The sequence below is a fragment of the Crocuta crocuta genome, unplaced genomic scaffold (assembly GCF_008692635.1).
Source record: "Crocuta crocuta isolate KB4526 unplaced genomic scaffold, BGI_CrCroc_1.0 scaffold108, whole genome shotgun sequence".
NCBI classification, from domain to species: domain Eukaryota; kingdom Metazoa; phylum Chordata; class Mammalia; order Carnivora; family Hyaenidae; genus Crocuta; species Crocuta crocuta.
The window spans coordinates 7,995,524-8,017,271 of record NW_027532825.1 but is presented as its reverse complement, the minus strand read 5'-3'; the positions used below and the strand labels follow the sequence as shown (position 1 = coordinate 8,017,271).

At 39.5% G+C, this 21,748-nt stretch overlaps 1 protein-coding gene across 2 annotated transcripts in view; it reads left to right on the top strand.

Moving 5' to 3' along the window:
* SUGCT (succinyl-CoA:glutarate-CoA transferase) overlaps window positions 1-21,748 on the top strand; it is a 707,967-nt gene that overhangs the window by 585,138 nt on the left and 101,081 nt on the right. For both annotated transcript variants that reach the window (XM_077781125.1, XM_077781124.1), the window contains one exon: window positions 18,605-18,668. In XM_077781125.1, coding sequence (XP_077637251.1) covers window positions 18,605-18,668 — 64 coding nt within the window. The remainder of the gene's footprint in view (window positions 1-18,604; window positions 18,669-21,748) is intronic.

Here is a 21,748-nt window from a genome sequence, read left to right as displayed (position 1 = left end):
ATGAACTATGGCTTACAAGGACAGATATTTATCCTCGGACTGCTCTGGAAGCCAGAAGTCTAAAATCAAAGTGTGGCAGGTCCCTACTCCCTCTGACAGCCCCCAGGGAGAACCTTTCCTTGCTCCTCCCAGCTTTGGGTCATTCAGGTGTTCCTTGGCTTGTGGCCACTTCACTCCATCCTCAGCCTCTCTGGTCACACTGCCACCTCCTCTTGGATGTGTTGGTGTTATCTTCTCTTGCCTGTCTCTTAGAAGGACACTTGTGATGGCATTTGGGGCCCAGTCATTTCATCCAGGATAATCCTGGTATTCTAAAATCCTTAAGTGAATCACATCTGCAATGACTCTTTTTTCCAAATAAGGCAACACTTGTAAATCGCCAGCACACTAGTCACTACACACTAGACACTACACACTACACACTAGTCAAGGACTAAGCTAAACAAGATATGTGTTTGGCCACAGGGCTCAGCTCAAAGGAAAATCTTCATTGTGAGCAGTGAAATGTTCGAATCAGACTAGAACCGTCAGGTGTCAGGCCCCAAGGATAAAGCATGGTTATAAACAGGAAGACAGATCACACCACTACGATTCAGAAGACAGTGTTTCCCATGATATTCAAGTTAAGCAAACCAGAGGCAAGAACCACTTTTCTGTCTGCTCCACTGAGACATGATACTGCCATGAATATCCAGGTTGAAAAATGTGTCTATGAGGCAAGTTGATAACACGTGATTGCAATTATGAGCCACTGGATGCAAAAAATCAGCTGGGAAAATGAATGTGTCTAAAAGGGGCTCAGGCTTAACTCTCAACGGGGTTCATGTCTTTCTCCTTTGGTTTCTAGGTATCACCATCCCTCCCCTCCACCTCATATCCAACGAATTCTAGCCAAAATTATATATACATGACTCAGCCCTTTCTGGTGGATAAAATCTTTTGGCATATCCAAAGGGTCACTTGCTCACAAAGTTATCAGTGACCCTCCTCACACTTAATCAATACTATTTCCCCCACCCCTAGTCATACAGACTCCTTATCTCTTGCCCTAGAGCAAAGTATTTCCCTGCCAACACAATTCCCCTCAAAACCAAACCAAAATGTAAATGAAAACACACAACTTACTCACTTTTAGAACCACACCGTAGCGCTTCTGTCTTAGCAACATAATGGTTCTGTTCTTTTCGGAACCTGACCAAATTCTACGAATGATGAATCTGGTGCAAGGAAGATCTGGTATGCAGTGTCCTTGATCTTTCTGCAGTCATGAGACTATCATTGGATGGCCTCTTGGGTAGTTATGGTTCTCTAGAATGGCTGACATAAAGTAAGCAAGTGATATTGCTTCCTCATGGAAGAAGACTGAGTAATCATCACATTTATCAATGGCCACTCTGCTTTGTGGCCGTTCAGATACTGTGTGTGCCACGCCATCATTTCCTCTGTGGTTTCCTGATGCTGAAAATCTTTCCTGGTTAAACTGATATCATACTGTATCAAGAATGATAATGAGTCAAACATAGTTGGCATGCATGACTTTATTACAGAAAAAATCAGATGCTGATGCTTGGTTAGGTCCTGCTGTCCTTTGTGTTCCTGTGGACTTAGTAAGGAAAAGCTTTACTACACCCAATAAAGAGAAGCCTTATTGTAATTAGCTCCCAGGGGAGATTTAATCTCAATAGAGTTTACAACTCACTACCATCAAAGACACAGAAAGGAAGCTCTCAATAAAATATTGCTTGCATCTTACTATACCTAAGCTTCCGGGCAGCCCTCAAAGCAACAGAAGAAATGACAAATTGCTAGCGGCAATCATTTGGAATATTTGGGGTCCCCAATGATTCTTTCTCCTTATATCCGTGTTGTACTCAGGTCAGGAACACGAGGATCTCATTATACTAAGAAAAGGTACTGAACACTTAAGAGAAGGCATAATGCGGTGGGAAAAAGAATATATATATGGTCTCCTGTTGGAGAAGCATGAATATGTCACCTTTTTTTCTATTAACGATATTAAAGTCATCTCATCTCTCCAAGCTTCTTCATTTATACAATGGAAACAATAACACCTATTTCTCTGAGCCTCTGTATGGATAAAATGAGCCAAGGCGTGCAAATTGCCCTGTAGGTGGTAGGCAGGTGCTAATCTCTCACACTCACCCCTGTCCTTTCTTTACATTCATGCTGGCTAGGCTCTTGAACCCTGACACATCACTTAGAAAATTGTGTGCGTTCAGAGAGTCCACGTAAAATTATTTGTCGTTGTGCTACGTTTTTATCCAACTGACTTTTTTCTTTATCGCACTCATTTGTTACTTTGATCCCTGAAAGAGTAGAGGGGTTGACAGTGATTCACATTTAAGTGATGATTTTTAAAAAATTAATGTTTATTTATTTTTGAGAGAGAGAGAGAGAGAGTATGAGCCAGGAAGGGGCTGAGAGAGAGCGAGACACAGACTCCCAAGCAGGCTCCAGCACAGAGCTGCCAGCACAGAGCCTGACGCAGGACTCAGACTCATGAGCTGTGAGATCATGATCTGAGCCAAAGCGGAGTCTTAACTGACTGAGCCACACAGGCGCCCCAAGTGATGATTTCTTGATCAATAAATGAATGTTAATAAGAAATAGGATTATTTCCATGGCTCTGAAGACAATCACGAAGTGTTCAGTAAATAAACTAGATCAGGTTATGCATCTTAGACTCAATGCCCGAATCTTTGCCTAATATCTTCAGTGTCTAGGAAGTGTACACTGAGTGTCCAGGAAGAAGAGGACTATATCCAGGAAGGAAGATGACGAAATTAAAACCTCCTGACGTATCCTCAGAACTAATCAAAACTCAATTTTCCCACTGGAAAATTGGGAGAGTCCTAAGAGCAAAGGAATTATTTGGTTCTTGCCACATGAAGACCATGCACATAAGCACCCTGGTGACCACCTCTTGGAATGGTTTCTTTCACAGGGCTGGAAGGGAGCAAATGCTTTCTCTACCTCCACCAAAGTTCATAGCAACTGGTTCTGAGATAATTTCCTTAAAGGCCCCACTGCCAAAGAGGACTGGATTAAAGATAGAAGTTCTAATATTCTGACTTTAAAGTTCATAAATCAGGGCACCTGGGTGGCTCAGTCAGTTAAGCTCCCGACTTTGGCTCACGTCATGATCTCACAGTTCATGGGTTTGAGCCCCGTGTCGGGCTCTGTGCTGACAGCCAGCTCAGAGCCTGGAGCTGCTTCAGATTCTGTGTCTCCCTCTCTCTCTGACCCTCCCCTGCTCTCTCTCTCTCTCAGAAATAAATTTTAAAAAACGTAAAAAAAATTTGAAGTTCGTAAATCACCTTTATATTTCACTGGATTCTATTGTATTTCCTCTTCCAGTTAATAGTTATTATTTTTCTTCTTCCCTGGGCTAATTATTCTTGGGAAAGTTGGAGCACCAACTGAAGCCTGAGTACTGAAGTTTAGAGAAGACACCCAGAGAAATGCCAAACAATGACATCCAGAGCATGGATGATGTCAGAGGAGACGTCTGTGTCTGCCAATGTGTAGGACTGTGTGACTTGAGAAATCCTGCTGGTACAGAAGTCACTAGAAAACATGCATGCAGAGAAGCATACATTGGACCAATGGCTAATATCTGTCAGCTTAGAACTTGGACCAGAGGGGCCATAACAGCACATAGGGATAGAACAAAAGTCCCGAAGCACACACCAGCTGGGAGATTGGACTTCTGAACAAAGCTTGGATATCCAAAAGTCAGCATTCTCGGTGGGTGAGCCAGGAAAAAACAAAGCAAAACAGACAAACATAAAACTCTACATTGACTGATGAGGGAAACGGTTGTTATTCTGGCCTGTCTGGACTTCGACTCCTGAAGGAAAGTCATAAAGAGGAAATCTCCCATGAATGTTTTAGCCACAAACCTGTTCTGCATAGAAGGCAAGAATTAATTCCACAGGGGACCCCCAAGGATACAAGCATACAATTTAATTTAATGTGGTACCATTTCAGTGGTGCCCCTGAGCGCTGGCTTGGAAGAAACAAATGCAAATTGTCTTTGGATGAAGCACAGGTGCACATAGACAAATTAAGTAGCAGATTAGACCCAGCATAAGATGGGATTCATGATCTGATGCATAGAAGTGAATAAATTAATTAGAATTCACCCGGAGAGACAGGGAGAGCACATGTACAAGACGCAGAGACATATAGAGGGATCAAGTTCAACGCATGGCTAATATATGTCTAAGATAATGTAATCAGGCTTCCAGGAGAAGCTAGAGAAAATTGGTAGAGGCAATATTTGAACACGGTTAGGAATTTTCCCAGAGCTTGTGAAGACATAAGTCCTCAGATCATGAAGTACTGAAGGCAAAATAGATTACATAAAAATTACAAAACTTAAATAAAAAGCAAGTGAGGCTTCGACTAATGGCAGAAAACCCAAAACATAGAGAGGATGCTTAATCAGCCAGGCTACCTACATAGGAATGACCGTTCAGCCTGTAGCTCACTTCTTAAATGAAGCAATGAAAATCACTAGGCGATGGAGGAATATCCTCAGGATGCCAACGGAAAATAACTATCAGTGTAGAAGTGTAATACCAGTATAGCTATCATTCAGAATGAGGGCCAAATAAAGTCACTTCTAAGATAAAGACAAATAAGATTAAAAAGAAGGAGGAAAAAAGTAACAAATAAAAAATAAAACCAAAGAGGATTTACTATGAAGAGATGACTAAGGAAATTCTGAAGAACATCTTAGGTGCCTGGGTGGCTCAGTCAGTTGCGTCAGACTTCGTCTCAGGGCATGATCTCAAGTTTCGTGAGTTTGAGCCCTACATCGGGCTCTGTCACAGAGCCCACTTCATATCTTCTGTCTCCCTCTCTCTCTGCCCTTCCTCTGCTCATGCTCTCCCTCTCTCTCTCTCAAAAATAAACATTAAAAAAAAGAAAAAACATCTCATTGGAAGAGGGAATATAACCACTGAAGGAAGGTCTACAAGAAAAAAGAAAAAAGTGAGTCAAAAATATGGCAAGCATGTAGTAAGCTAAAAACCCTTGACTTTGAAAGCAATATTGATATTGACTAACTTTTAATTAAAAAAAAAGAACCCAGATGTTGCCAACAAAAACATATAACTATTGTTCCCAAACTATGTACTGAGGCACCCACAGCATCCTAGTGAAAGCACATGGGAAACAGAAGTTATTAACATTTTTCTGGGGAGACATAGGAACATCTGCGGGATGCAGCATGGAATGCTGGCTCAAGGCAGTTCATGGTTTCAACACTGAATTCACTGTGTTCCTTTCGATTACATCTTATCTGTATGAAACTGAGTTTTTAGATGGATGTTTCCATGGAAAAACAAAGCAAATACCAAGCGAAGATAAATATCCAACAAGAAATAAGTGCGGAAGTACATAATTTTATTCCACGATTTGAGAAGTTGTGTAGTGCCTAACAAGTGCACACGTGCTACGAGAAAATAAAATGTGGTTATTTAAGAATGAAATAAAATTATAATTTTTTCTTTCAATTTATGTCTATTTTTTTTTCATATAGCCCCTAAGTTATTAGGGTATAAATACATGGTAAGTTGTTTTGACCTAATTATTTAATGAACAAAACAAAATTCATTAATAATTACCAAAACAAAAGATTCTTCTATTTGCCTCGGGGCACTGTGAAAAAAAAAATTAGACACTACGAATACAGGCAGAGCAGAAAGTTCAGGAACACCTGGAATATAAATTGGCATGGAGATAACTGGATAGGTATTAATCAGATTTCTATTTTGTTAAGTTAAATATGCATGTTAAAATTTGCAGAGGAAAAGATAAGCATAGATGTGTATCTTTCAAACTAGTAAACATGGAAAAAAATGAATGTGGAAAACGATATCAACCAGTCTCAAACAAGGCAAGATGAGATTTTTTTCATAAATGAGACAACAAGAAAGCCCTAAATAAGATGTCAGAAATGAATTCAAACCTATTAATTATCCTGATTCATGTAAATGCACTAATTTCTCCAGATAAAAGACTTGCCAAGTCCTGTGATTTTCTATTTTCAAGAGATATACCTAAAACGTAAACCTTAGAAAAAGGTTGATTATAAAGGCACAAAATGGTATATGAAGACACCACAAACCAAATTAGGCTCATTGTAACTTTAGTAATGTTAGCGCAGACTTTAAAACAAAATGTGTTGCTACAGAAGTCGCCTCATAATCATAACAATCTGAATGCACCAAAAAGATATAATAATTCTAAAATTGTATAGTTAGTAATGAACAATTTTAAGACAATGAATTTGAAAACAGTGGAGTGGTACAATTCCTAGAAAATATGCATTATTGAAATGTACTTAAGAAAAAGATTTCAAATGCCCTATATTGGTTAAAAGAGTAAATTGATAATGGAAACTCTTCTCACTCAAAAAACACCAGTTCCAGATAGTGTGTAGGTGAATTTCCACCAGATAAGGAAGGACGAGGTATTTCAGTATTACAGAAATGCTTTCAGAACATAGGGAAAGAAGGTTTACCCTAGCTCACCTTATGAAGCAAAGATTAATCTTGTTACTAAGATTCAGTGGGAGCAATACACGAAAGGAAAATTGCAGATCATTCTCCATTCATGAAATAGATTCAAGAAAATGTTAAACAAAACAGTTAGCAAACAAAACTCAAAATTATTTTTTCTTGAAATTTAAGATTAGTTCAGTATTAGAAAATGAATGATGTTGACAGATTAATGGAGAAAAATTATGCGATCTTAATAAATGGATAAAAAGAATTTGATAAAAGCCATCATCTATGGTCAAAAGTTCTCAACAAACTAGAAATAGATTCTTTAACCTAATACCGTGCCCCTACAATGCCTTGGTACAAACATAATGATGAAACATTAAATATACTTCCTTTAAAATCGAGAACAAGATAAAAATGTTTTCTGCTGACACTATCAATATATTGGTAGTCCTAGCCAATGATATAATATAAGAAAACAAATAAGAGGTATAAGATTTGGAAAGGAGAACCAAAACTATACTTATTCTGAGATGATATTCATTTTATAGAAAACCAGTAGAATCTTGGAGCACCTGGGTGGCTCAGTCGGTTCAGCGTCTGACTTCGGCTCAGGTTATGATCTCACAGTTCAGGGCTCGAGCCCCGCGTCGGGCTCTGTGCTGACAGCTCAGAGCCTGGAGCCGCTTCGGATTCTGTGTCTCCCTCTCTCTCTGACCCTCCCTTGCTCTCGCTTTCTCTCTCTCAATAAATAAAACATTAAAAAATTTTTAAAAATGAAAACCAATAGAATCTACAAATGGGTTATTAATAAGAGTGTCTGCCACATATGATATGTTAAATGTAAAATCTTAAATTTAAATGTTAAAGTAAATCTCATTTCTATGTGCTAGCAATAAACAGCAAGTTTTATTTTTAAAAAAGTATCTGTTTTACCTTAGCAGCTAAAATGGACTGCTTTTGTAAAGCATAAATGTAATGAAAAATTGCTCAAAGGCTTTATGAGAAATGCTAACACTTTATAAAACATATTAAAAATGACCTAAAAAATGGAAATTATTAAGTTAAATGTTTAATAGGTATTAAGATAATATTATAATGAGGTTATTTCTGCCCAGCAGGGTTTTCCTGGCACCCGACAAGTTGACTTTAAAATTTATAGAGAAGAGCAAAGGGCCAAGAATCCTTGAAGACAAAGAACAAGGCAGGGGTGTGGTGGGGATCGGGCCAAATGAAACACTGACAGTTAGGATGAGAGACAGTGATCCAGTCAGTGTGATATTGGCCATGAGGTAGACGAATACCCAGAGGACGGAACAGAGAGCCCAGCAGCAACCCCAGCATGTAGAGGAATGACCTACAGCAAAGCTGCTATCGCAGACTCACGAGGAAAGGAGGAACCAGTCGACTACTCAGAATTTTTCTAGGGTCCAAGTGAAACTAAATCCCTTTTCACATCGTACACAGAATTCAACTGCAGTTTCTCGAAAAGCAAAATATGGAAGACCGAAGTTTAAAAAAAATTATAAAACTTTATTTTGAGGTAATGATAGACTTTCATGCAGTTGTAAGAAATAGTACAGAGCCCTCTGGTACCCTTTGTCCAGCTCCCCCATGGTAACATCTTCCAAACTATCTCACGGCATCACAGCCAGGAGAGTAACATTGACACAGTCAAAACACAGACAGCTCCATCTCAAAATCACTCCTGCTGCCCTTTACAGCCACACACACTTAGCGCTCCTCAATGCCCACCTCTCCTGCATCCTCTACTGCTAGTCTGTTGTCTGCTTCTGAAATTTCATCACTACAAGAATGCGATGTAAATGGAATCATATACTATGTAATCCTTGGAGGACTGGCTTTTTACACTCAGTTCAATTCCATCAAGTTGCATCCAAGCTGTTGTATGAATCAATAGCTTGTTCCTTTTTGCTGCTTAGGAGTATTCCACAACACGGATGTACCACAGTTGGGTTAGTGACACACCAGTTGAAGGACATCTGTGTTGTTCTTGGTTTGGGGCTATTACAAAGAAAGGTGCTATGAACATTCATGTGCAGGTTTTTGTATGAGCATAACTTATCATTTATCTGGGATAAATGCTGAGGAGTGCAGTGTCTGGGTCGTATAGAGCTGCAACTTTAATTTTTTAAGGAAACTGTCCAACTAGTTTTTAAAGTGGCTGTACCATTTGACATTCACCCCAGAAATGTATGAATGATCCAGTTTCTGCTTACCAATATTTAATATACCTGTTTAAAACTCCAGCCATGGGTATTATCTCATTATGATTTTTACAAAAAAATTTTTAATGTTTATTTATCTTTGAGAGAGAGACGGGGGTGCCTGGGTGGCTCAGTCGGTTAAGCGTCCAACTTCGGCTCAGGTCATGATTACACAGTTCGTGGGTTTGAGCCCCGTGTCGGGCTCTGTGCTGACAGCTAGCTCAGAGCCTGGAGCCTGCTTCAGATCCTGCATCTCCCTCTCTCTCTGACCCTCCCCTCCTCATGCTCTCTCTCTTTCTCTCAGAAATAAATTAAAAAAAACACATTAAAAAAATTTTTTTTAATTAAAAACTAAAAAAAGAGAGAGAGACACAGTGAGTGGGGGAGGGGCAGAGAGAGAGGGAGACACAGAATGTGAAGCAGGCTTCAGGCTCTGAGCTGTCAGCACAGAGCCCGACACGGGGCTCAAACTCACTAACTGTGAGACTACGACCTGAGCCAAATTTGGACACCCAACAGACTGAGCCACCTAGGTGGCCCTTTTATTATTCTTTTACCTTGCGTCTCCTTCATGGTTAATGATATTGAGTGTCTTTTCATGTGCCTATTTGACATCTGTATATCTTTGGTGAAATATGTTTATGCCTTTTGCCTATTTTCTAACTGGAATTTTTTTTACTGTTAAGTCATAAGCATTACACACACACACACACACACACACACACACACATACAGGGATGCCTGGGTAGCCTGGTTGGTTAAGCGTCTGACGTTGGCTCAGGTCATGATTTCATGGTTCATGGGTTTGAGCCCTGCATTGGGATCTGTGCTGACTGCTCAGAAGCCTGGAGTCTGCTTCAGATTCTGTGTCTCCCTCTCTCTGTTCCTCTTCTACTCACCTTCCTTCTCCGTCTGTTCTAAAATAAGTAAACATTTAAAAAATTAAAGAGAAAAAAAGAATTACACACACACACACACACACACACACACACAATACTTTGCTACTTTGCCCGATGTACTGCTTGCAAATCTCTCTCCCATTTTGTAGCTTTAGTTTCCATCCCTTTAACATAATCATTGCAGAGCAATATGAAAGATTTTTCCTAAGATTTCAGAGTTTTAAATTATACATTGAAGTCCATGATCCATTTAAGTTAATTTTTGTGTAAGGAATGACATTTAGGTTGAGATTTTTCTTTTTTCTTCTGATTGTTCCAGGACTGTTTATTTAAAGGTGTATTGCTTTTGCACCTTTGCCAGAATTAGTTGGACATATTTGTGTGGATATATTTCTGAGTTCTCTATTCTGTTCCATTACCATATAATACATAGCATTTATCTAGTATACCTCAATATCAGGTAGACTGATTCCCTCTCATTTTATTCTCATTTTCAAGGTTGTTTAAGCTCTTGTAAGGTCTGTGTCTTTCCATATATATTTTTGCATGAGTTTTTTTACGTCTACAAAAAAAAATCTTTGCTGGGATTTTGGTAAGAATTGCATTAAACCCATAAATTTGAGGAGAATTGACATCTTTAGTATGTTGAGTCTTCAAATCCAAGGACATGGTATGCATCTGTATTTATTTCATTAGACTTGATTTCTCCCGTGAACATTTTGTAATTTCCAGCATACAGAGTCAGAACCTGTTTTGTTATGTTTCTATCTAAACATTTCATTTATCTTTAGCAACTGTTACTGGCATTGTGTTTTTCATCTTGGTTTCCTCATGTCATTGTTGGTATACAGAAATGTGGTTGCTTTTTGTGTGTTAGTCTTGCATACTGTGACCCTGAAGAAGTCATTTATTAGTTCCAGGAGTATTTTTGTGCGTTCACGGAAGTTTTCTATGCAGACAGTCATATCATCTGTGTGATTTCTTTCTTTTATTTGTCTTCCTTTTATTATATTTCTTTTTATATGTTTTCCTTTTATATTTATTATTTATTCCATTTTTTTTTCCCTTAAAACCTGTGTGCCTTTATGCAGATCATGCCTTTTGTCTAGATTTAGTTTCATGGCTAGGACTTCCTGTAATATGTTGAATAAGACTGGTGGCAGCAAACATCCTTGCCTTGTTCTCAGTGTTAGAGCAAAAGCTTTAGTTTCTCACCATTAAGTATGATGTTATCTTTAGCATTTTTGTAGACAGACTTTATTAAGCTAAGGTAATTCCTCTCAATCCTTGACTTGCTGTGAACTTTTATTATAAATGGGCAATGCTTACCATTTTTTTAGGAAAATTTGGGAGACTATTTGCATCATCTAGAGTAGGCAACAACTCTTTAAATATGTCATAAAAGGTACAGAACATAAAGGAAAAAAGTCAATGAATTTAAGAATGCTGAAATTAAGAACTTCTGTTCATCAAAACACCACAAAAATGAGTGAGAAATAAAGCCATAATATTTCCAATTTATGTTCCAGTGAAGGATTTATAACCAGAATACACAAAGAACTCATGAATCAATAAGAGTAGTTAATTAAGCCAATAGAAAAAATGCAAATGACTTGAACAAACATTCACTGAGGAGGAAGTAATAAGCAGGGAAAATATATTCAGTCTCCTTAGTAATCAAGGAAATACAAGTTAAAGTTTTGGTAAGATACTATTTCAAAGTGATTAGGTTGGCAAAGCCTTAAAAACACTGATAATATCAAGTTTTGCTACCATTGTAAAACAAATGAAAATAATATTCACTACTGGTGGGAATTTTCGGTAAATCATTGAGAAAAATAATTTGCTATTACCCAACATTAAAGATACATGTACCCAATGACAGCCTTTGAGCCCTAGGTACATGCCTTAGGGTAATTGTTGCATGAAGAGGTATTTATGACAGCAGTGTTTGTTGTAGTAAAATAACTGGAAACAGCGTAAGAGCAGAGTGAATTAATAAATTATGATGTATTTCTATAATGGCATAATTTACATTAATGGCCATAGTTGGCCCTTGGCCACAAAATGGATGAGTCTCGAAAACAATGTTAAAGAGAAAAAGCAAATCAGAGAAGGATATATGCACAATGTCACTGATATAAATCTTATAAATGGGTGAAAACAGGCACTGAATCCTTAGAGATATAAACATATGGGATCATAAGATTTTAAAAAAGGAAGGAAGGAAATAATAAAAAAAAAAATCAGGAGAGTGATTATTTGGGGATAGAAGAGGGAGAGATTGGGGCAAACTTGGAGATATCAACATTGTTTTTTTTTTATTTTTATTTTAAAAATAAATTTTAATGGTCATTTATTTTTGAGAGAGACAGAGACAGAGAGCAAGCCAGGGAGGGGCAGAGAGAAAGGGAGACACAGAATCAGAAGCAGGCTCCGGTCTCTGAGCTGTCAGCACAGAGCTTGACACAAGGCTTGAACTCATGAACCATGAGATCATGACCTGAGCTGAAGTCAGATGCTTAACCAACTGAGCTACTCAGGTGCTCCTGATGTAAACATTCTTAAGTTTTATTCTTAAGTACTCATTAAACTATATATATATTTATATGTTATAATACTTTCTTTTAATAACAAATATTCATTTTTTTTAATTAGACAAAAGAGGAAAAAAGCTGTGTCATGTGCATTAGCACCAGAGTAAGTTTGGTTGCAGCCAATTGTTTCAAAAGAAATAAGAAAAAAAAAAATGTCATCACTTAAATCTGACCTCCATTGTCTGAAGTTAGGAGTTTACTTTTTCACTGTTTTCCATGAATTATGTGTTATTTTTGCATTTTTGTTTCAAAATAGTTGAATTAACTTTTAACATATTAGTTGTGTCTTTGACCTTCAGTTATGTAACTTTTCAAATATTAGTCTGGGCTGTTTTCTGATCAAGTTAAAACAATGACTGAAGGGATAAAGCAGACAATGCAATAAATTAGTTTAGTGCTTTTTTGCTTCCTAAGATATGAGTACATGTTTTGGAAATGGTTTTCTGTGTTTTCCCCATGAAGAAGAATGCTGTGATTCTTGTATTCAAGTGTGGTAGATTTGCTTCCCACGTATAATGCGCGTGTCCATTGTTTCTGCTGAATTCCCACATCACCCTTTTTGGCTTCTCTTCACTGTTAATGACCATGATCCTCACGCAGCTCCTCAGCATGACTTCTGCAATGTACTCAGACCTGTCCAGGACATCCAAGGCAGATTCAAGATACTTGGAAAGCTTTAGGAAACTGAGGCAGTTTCAGTAAGGCAACACTGGAACTTGATAAGCGAGTTCCTAAAAATAAATATATTTTGGGGACCCAGTAACATTTTCGTGTCTAGAGAAATCTAGGGATTTATTTAAGCTTAAAAGAGACAACAACACCCTCCAATCCTGCCCCACTCCATAAGGAAGTGAAACCAAAAGGAGCCACTGGCTACCTAGTTCATTCAATTTAAATAAATAAATAAATAAATAAATAGGGGAGCTTGGGTGTCTCAGTTAAGCCTCTGACTGTTGATTACAGTTCAGGTCCTGATTTCAGGGTTCATGAGATCAATCAAGCCTTGCATCTAGCTCTGTGCTGACAGGACAGAGCCTGGTTAGGATTCCTTCTCTCTCCCTCTTTCTCTGCCCCAGCGCAGCTCATGCATGTGTATGTGCTCCCTCTCTCAAAATAAATAAACATACATACGTGCATCCATCCATACATATATACATACATTAAAGTTCAATAAACCCAGTAAAATATTATTTAGCATCTATCAAATAGTGCCAGGTAATGTTCAAGACACTGAGGATATAGCTAAGCACTAAGTAGATATTATGTAATAATAATAATAGTACAATGGATACCATTTAATTCAAAAGCCTTCCTTAGAAGACTGTGAGCTTCTTGAGGGCAAGAACCTTACTTGTTTTGTGATCCAGTTTTTCCTCAGCACTTAATAATGTCTGGAACATTAAAAAGCAAAACAAAACAACAGCGTGGCACATTAATAGACATTTAATAAGCTTATTATTATTAGTCACCACTGTCAATGCGTTCAATATATGTTTGTTGCATGAACGAATGTGCCCTAAAGCCATACAGCTTGCCCTTGGTGGAGGCAGAGTTTGAACCCAGTCTACTGGTAATGCTAAACAGCTGCCATGAGTTTTGTGATGACTATATCCAAGGTGCTGTGCTCACAGTTTTACGCTCATCTCAATCCTTACAGACTCCAGAGAAACATATTTTGGCCACCTTTTTATTGAGGAGGTTTCTGGACCTCCGAGTACTTAAGTGCAGTGCCCAAGGTCACTTGCTGGGTCTGTCCCCTTCAAAATCTGAGCTAGGCTGAGGCCAAAAGCCTTCGTCTTTCCATGGCCTTTGTATCTGCAGTAGCCTTGGCTACCTACAAGGGAGCATTCAGTTTATTAACTAATTGGGCTGTGTGATGCCAAGCAAGCCTTTGGGCTGATTTCCTTGCCCCAGTGAATTGACTAATTTATTTTACAGACTTGACTACATCAATCAAGCTGGTTATTTTAATGGTAAATCAAATTATGCTGGTCTTTTTTTTTTTTTTTTTTTTTTACTAAGTCTCCAACTGGCTAAGAGGTTAAGGTCAGAGGCACCTTAATTATAGTCCAAAGTCAACCACTTCTTAGCAGTGAAACCTTGGGCAAGTCCTCAACCCCTCTAGGCTTCCATCACTTTATCAGTAGAAACGCAGATGAGAGTAACTCCTACTTGTACTTCATGAGAGGATTATATGGAGAAAACTGTTTCCCTCCTAACACAATACCTGACCCTTAGGGAGTATTGCTGAGCAATAGCTTCTGCTATCATATTTGTCTTTGCCATTGTTAAGCTAATGTTTTACCTCCATATTATCTTTGTGCTGGGACTTCTACTGACCTATGTCCTTCAGCTTCCTTCCAAGGTAGACAAAGTTACTTGTTACTTATGGGATGTAGCTCTTTCATTTGAAGCTTTAATTGCTATAAAATCGGCTCAGGTCTCTTATTCCCAACCCTCTCTTCTAATCATAGGCAGTTTGAATGCAAGTTCATTCATCTTTTTACGGCCAACCCCTTCCTATCATTCAGTACATGGGTGCTCTATGATGTTTGTTAAATTGAATGACTGGTCACGTCTCTATTCATCGTCTGTTCTCTGTTGCGCATCACTGTTAATGTTACGGACGGTGTCATATTGATTTTTAATATGGTCTTCACACGTATTATTTGTGTATGTCATTTAATGCCGCCACTCTGTCAGTCTCGTTTCATCTGAATATGCCTTGTCACTTCTACTCTTGACCTAGCTCTCCTGCTCTTCTCAGAGGTTTTCACCACCTAGATAGTGGGGATTGATGTTTTATTTTTTACATTGTTTTCCTGTTAGCGTTATATCGCAGCCTTGTTCTGCCATTCCTGCCACAGGACTTTATCAAAAGACTTTCTTCCTTTAACTTAAACTCGTATTTCACTTCAAGGTATACGTTTTCCTCCCCCTCCCCTCATCATTAATACATTAAAAAATACGTTACCATTTGTAATTACCTTTTGACTCTGTCATTAGCCTGTCAATCGCTGAAACTCTTGAAGAAGAAAGAAATACCTTATTTTAAATAGGCCTGATTCTTTGCTAAAGAGGTTAGTACACTCTCTACACTTCTATTCTTGTCAGGAATAGGCTTTTGCAATTATAAGGAAAAGAAATGATATTTAGAAGAGCTACCCAACCATGAGAGATCTAGGGAGGATAAAATAAGTGAAAGGAGGATGAAATCCACTATAGAGTTCCGGGGAAGCTTCTCGCCTCATTCAAAAATAACAAAATAGGTAACCCCCACGTGCCCTGAATGGCCAGAGCGAGGCTCCGGGCGTGACATGTCCTTAAGAGAAAATGGTATTGAAGTCCCTAAAGCTGAGGTTCCCCATTCCATTGTTAGCGGTCAGAAAAGGAGACACTTTAAATCTGAATTTCTAGGTTAAGGTAAAAGAGGTTGGGGTGTCGAGGCTGGGTGAGAAAAGGAACGGGGAGCATTTAGTAACCGTTCCCAAAGAAATGTTCTACAAATGTTAGTAAGCGCCAGGTCCTCCGTTTCCAGTGAAGTTGGGGGAGACAATACGCCCGAAGCGCAGCAGGAGAGATTTATGCTAAAATTCAGACAGCCGGCCTGCGTTCTGAGATTCTCGGATATGTTACTAAGCAGAGCAGGACTTGCCTCACAAAAAAGGCTGGAGAGTTTTCCAAGATTCCGAGTCATTAAGCAGGGTTTCCAGGGACAGCAGTGCCACGGCCTTGATTGTTCCCGCAGATAATCTGACCTGATTCGCAGAAGAAAGCCTATGGAATTGTATTGACTTCAGACTCGGCCTCAAAACGGGGGTAGCAACCAAGCAGGGGAATAGGTCAGATCTTTCCGAAGACGGGGGCTCAGACTAGCCCTTGTATTTCATAATCGTACAAATGCCGTAGCATTTGAAAAACCGCATTTAACCTTCCTGAGCCAAACACGAGAAGAATTTATATTTCTGCTCAACACTGAAGGACTTTCAGTGCAAAGGAACCGGTAAGGCTGGATTTAAAAGTTGCACGTTGGGAATATCATGCACAGATAGTAATGTAGAGGCGAAGGAAGCACACTAAGCTGCTTTCACGAGAAACTTCAATCAACTGCTAGCTTCTGCTTCGCAGATCTGTGACATATGTCCCTTGACCTTTACCAACTACCCTTTCACGTTTGACACTTAACGTTTCCCACATGATTAAAATTCAGCGTTAATTAATTTCAGCAATATCAGTTGAGTTATATTTAGCCGAGAACACTCACTTTTGTCTTCCGTGAGTAGCATTGCAGCGTTATTACAAAGAGGTAGTCACGAGGGCAACAGATACGAGAAGAGAAGAATGATTCAGTGTGCAGATAATTGTTTCGAGTGAAATTTAGCTTGGTATTTTTGTTCCTGTCCTCAGTAGAACTGAGATTTAGCACCTCGCCTTGGCATTTAGCCCCCACCCCCACATAGGAGGAGGCTGTGCTGGGCGGGTGCTGAGAACGAGCCACACCAGAGTTAAATTATAGCTCAGTTCTAACACTGGCAAGAATTTTCTCTGGCCAGCTCTTGGGTGCAAAGCTGGTGATTCCAAAAGAGAGGCAAGGCATCCCTAGAAAGGATCTCCATATGGTGTGGCATCACCCTCACTGAGGGAGGTTGACATGGTTGTTTAAAGAGCATCACCCCGAAGGTGCTGACCGTTCCCGAAGAAATCGGTGCAAGCCAGAATATTTAGACACAGCACAGTTCTACCTCTAACCTTAAAACGTCACCTGTGAGGTTGTCTTATTGGTGGGTTATTCCACAGTCTCACTAAAAAGCTCACTGAAAATGGAGAGAGCCTAAGAAATGTGACCTCTTTCCCTGAGTTTTCCATTTTTTTTTTTTTAGTTTATTTATTCCATGCTCTTTTAACTCTGAGGAAAGACCATGATAAGGATGTAGGTATGCAAATCTTGCTTTCACCTGAAGCTCAAAGTGCTATAGAGCCATTAGAAACTGCTACTTTTGGGGATATTAGCATGAAATCGTGGTGCGCAGGTTCGCCATGCCACTGAAATTCTTTTGCCCTTTAGATCCATGTCCAAAGCAGGAAGAGAGAAGCTCTCCATTTGGTAGATAGTACCGAGGAAGCACAATTCATATGTGAGTCACCCATGTACGTCTCACTGAACATTCAGTAAGGGTAATAGTGAATTGAATTTTTGTGTTCTTTGAGACAGTAGTTATTAAAAACAATTAAACAAAGGAAAACGACTTTGTAGCGTTTTTGTGTATGACCAAACGTTTTGCTTCCTATAATTCAACTTTCATATTCTAGAATCTAGTTCCATGTCCTCATCCCATCCTTTACCTATGGTTGGAAGGCTCTTGATCCCTAGAAGATTCTGTGTTCCTGCCCACCCCATAAGAAAAATTAAATCCAAGGATGTAGGTCGCTCTTTTCCAGCAGTCAAGCAATTCAACGTCAAGTCACATTTCTGCCGCTTGTGTCCCTGATAGAATGTCCCTGTCCTAATAATTGGCCTTGCCTCTTACCCCAAGGTCAAGTCTACCTTGTGTTCTTGATGGGACACCAAATACCTAATCAGCCCGCTAGGACAGGATCTTTGTATTGTATTGTTTTGTTTTGTTTTCTCAGTTTTCTCCCTGCCAGCTCCCCACTGACTACCAGTTCTGAGATCTAGTCTTATAATTATGGTCTTATTATCACCCAAAACATCCAAAACGTCTCTGGTTCCAATCTCCTGCTCAAATCACTCCCCTGAGTCCACTCTGGGCTCCCAGTCAGACCCTGCTTCTTACTGGTCATAACAGCCCTGAATATATCCACTTCCAGCAGTCACTAAGCCTTCTGCTTATTCTGATTCACCTTTCAAACTGGACTGCCTCATCTCCCCTTCCACTGAATAAATTGCCCGGATCTCATGTACCATCCCCATGGGCTCCTCTGTTCTGGGTCCTCCTTCTTCCTCCCATTCTGTCTTTCTGTAGTTGACTTTGGCCATGTCCTGTGATGAGGTAATGCAGGAAGAGGCTGAGGTGCAGTATTTAGAGGATCAAACATAGATGAAACGGGGGGAGATCATACCATATATTTAGGAGCCAATGACATTTTTAAGAGTGGGAAGACTTTATGAAAATGTAGTGCCTCCTAATCTTTTTGGCTTTGCTTGTTGAATATGAGATGGAAACACTTTTATTTCAAATATTTACTTTCAAAGTAAAATTCCAAACTTAAAAGTGTTTTGCAAGATGTGTCTTCAGAGAGCCTAATAGGGGGCTTTTCAAACTCATTGAGATTAAGTAATTTTATTTTGTAATTTATTTTTCTGTCTCTTTTTCCATTTGAAGGTGTTACACAATGGCCTCATTATGGAGATGAAGCATCCGACCGTGGGGAAGATATCAGTCCCAGGTTTGAAAACTTTTGTTATTTTCCTTAATACCATCCTTCATTAATTGCTTCCTGTGCCGATCCCTGCAGGTAGCTGGTAAGTCCCCAGTTGGTCAAGACATTATCCAACTTCTTCATTTGGATGAAAGGGAAACCTTAGGATCATACCCCCAAGCACATACACCGAGGCTAGGGAATTATGTCCTCGTTCTAATGAATGTCTGATTGCCCTGGTCACCAAGAATGCTCGTATTATCTGACTCCATTTTATGTAATCACGTGCTCACAAAGTATATAATGTAATTGCCAAAGATAGACAACAATAAATGTGGCGACCATTAGGAACTTATTCACATGGTTCATACGTGAAGGAAAAGCAAAGCCAGGCATGATGGAGCTGGCCTCTGGGGAAAACTAGTGACTGCCCAGTCCAGAGCATTTTCTTTCTGAACTATGGTTTATGGTGAGGATCTCAGCTTTGTACATACGGAAACAACATGTTTTCACTTAACTCAAAATACGTTGAATTTTCTGAGTTGACTCATACCAAACAAACTCATTTGGCCCAAGCCAAAATGCCAACTTTTTCGCTTCTGGGAGGGAGTTCTCTTTCCAGCAGCCAGAAGCCTCAGAGCATCCAAACCGTAGTGAGAGTTCACGACCAACCTGCTACCCCGACAAACCTCACTTCTCTAACTAACATAATGTTACTGTTCCTCTGCTCAGTTGACTCTACTTGGGGCACTTCTGGGAAAACATGCCACGTTCTTGTTCCTTGGGTCCCTCTTTTCTGGACTATATATAAACCGTACACTTCTTTTTGTCTTTTCTTATGACAGAAGATAATTAAATTAGTTAGGATATAACTTTGGTCATTGTTGACTTGAAACTCGATGCTGGTTACCTTGCTTGAAATTTGGGCATTCCCCTAACTCCTCACTCACCTCAGTCAAAACAGCATAGAGGGGCACCAGGCTGTTCACTCAGTTAAGTGTCCAACTTTGGCTCAGGTCATGACCTCACAGTTTGTGAGTTTCAGCCTCACATCAGATCCTCTGTCCCCCCCTCTCTGCCCCTCCTCCCCCTTTGTCTATCTCAAAAATAAACAGCATAGAATATTTACTTTTCTAGGGGCGCCTGGGTGGCTTAGTCGGTTAAGCGTCCGACTTTCGCTCAGGTCATGGTCTCACGGTTCGTGGGTTCAGGCCCCGCGTCGGGCTCTATGCTGACTGCCAGCTCAGAGCCTGGAGCCTGTTTCAGTCTGTGACTCCCTCTCTCTCTGACCCTCCCCTGCTCACACTGTCTCTCTCTCTCTCCTAGAAATAAATAAAACATTAAAAAAAAAGAATATTTACTTTTCTAGGTATCAGATGGCATTTATTGAATAACTGGATTGTTAGGTTCATTCTATCTATAATCTAATTTTAAGATTCAGGATCAGCTTGATCATGATGTCCCAGAACAGATCAGATCATGCGCATTGGTGCAAGAAGGACAAGAAGAGGGAAGTGGGATGATAAAGTGAGTTGAAAGAGAAAATTCTGATGTACAGGAGTACAGGGAACACTGTACGGGAATTAAGGGAGGTAACTAAGAGAAAGAGAGCAGGTATAAGCATGTCAGAGAATGGGGCCACACGCGAACAGAGAACATGTGAACAGGGAAATGCTATGTGGTGTAGACAGGTGGAGGAAAAATAAAAACATGTTGATAAAAGCTCAGAGAGTCATTCATTCGCTCATATTATTGAGCATGCTCCATATACACATTCCATGGGCAATGCTTTGGGTCCTGGGAATGGAAAAATAAGCCAAACCTGACCACATGGAGCTCATACTCAATGGATAGTCATATAATAAAAGCAACCAACACATGTTCTGATAAGGGTTGAGTCATGATAAGCGCATAAAAAGGAAAAAGGGACAGAACATGTGTTACATGTGTTGTCATAGAGAATAATGGAGGCAGATGGGACTTAGAGAAAGCCTGGTCACCTATCAATGGAGATTTGAAGGATAATAAGCAGTTGACATTTGAAGAGTAGGGGAACAGTATTCCAAGCAGAGGGACCAGCATGCAGGAAGACTCTGAGGTGGGAAACAGCAGGGTGTATTTTAAGCCAATAAGAAGGGTGAGGTCAGGAGTGGGAAGTCAGACTGCAGAGAGAAGCAGAGCCCAGACACCCCGCCAGATGTGGTTTTATTCTAATTTGATGCAGGGGAGTGAAATGGCACAATTTATAACTTAAACCAGGGAGTCACATTAGGAAGTTGTTATAGGAATCATGTCTAAAACAAATGATTCTGTCTTAAGTTAGGGTCATGGCAATAGCATTGAAGAGTGACGGTGGTCAAAACAGAAAATTAATCACGGTGTTTTCAGTGTGAGGAGATACTAAAAAAACATTTTGTCCAATATTTATTTTTTTACTTTTATTTTTTAAATGTTTATTTATTTTGAGAGAGAGAGAAAGAGAGAGGGAGGGACAGAGAGAAAGAGGAGAGACAGAATCCCAAGCAGGCTCCACACTATCAGCAGAGCCTGATGGGAGGCTTGATCTCACAAACTGTGAGATCATGACCTGAGCTGAAATAAAGAGTCTGATACTTAACTGACTGAACCACCCAGGCACCCCTATCCAGTGGTTTTTAATTTTAATTTTTAAACAGTGGAACAGAGTTCCAAGTGAAGCCTCAGTATCTAAACTAGATTAAAGCAGAGTTGCTGGTTGAGAGGTTAGCACTCCAACCATTCAGCTTTCCTCCTCTGCCTCCGTCATGCTGTCTCCTCCAAACCCTGCTTTGAACCACGGGATCTAAAGAACATTCAAGAACCACTGATGAAACTTAATTCTATAAGTTTACAGATGAGGTCGTGGTCATTAATATCTTCAATACATGAGAGGAAAAGGTAAACATGTGAAAGTTAATTATAGTTGTTACTATAAGAGGGATAGAAGTAAGCCAGTGGTCAAGCTTGAATGAATTCATTGGTTCTAAAACTCTCTCCAGCAATCAGATGTGAATTTGCTGACTCTCCTGGTAAATGAGTGAACATCAATCTTGCAAAGAGGGAAAATTTTTTTTGGATTCCTAAGGAAA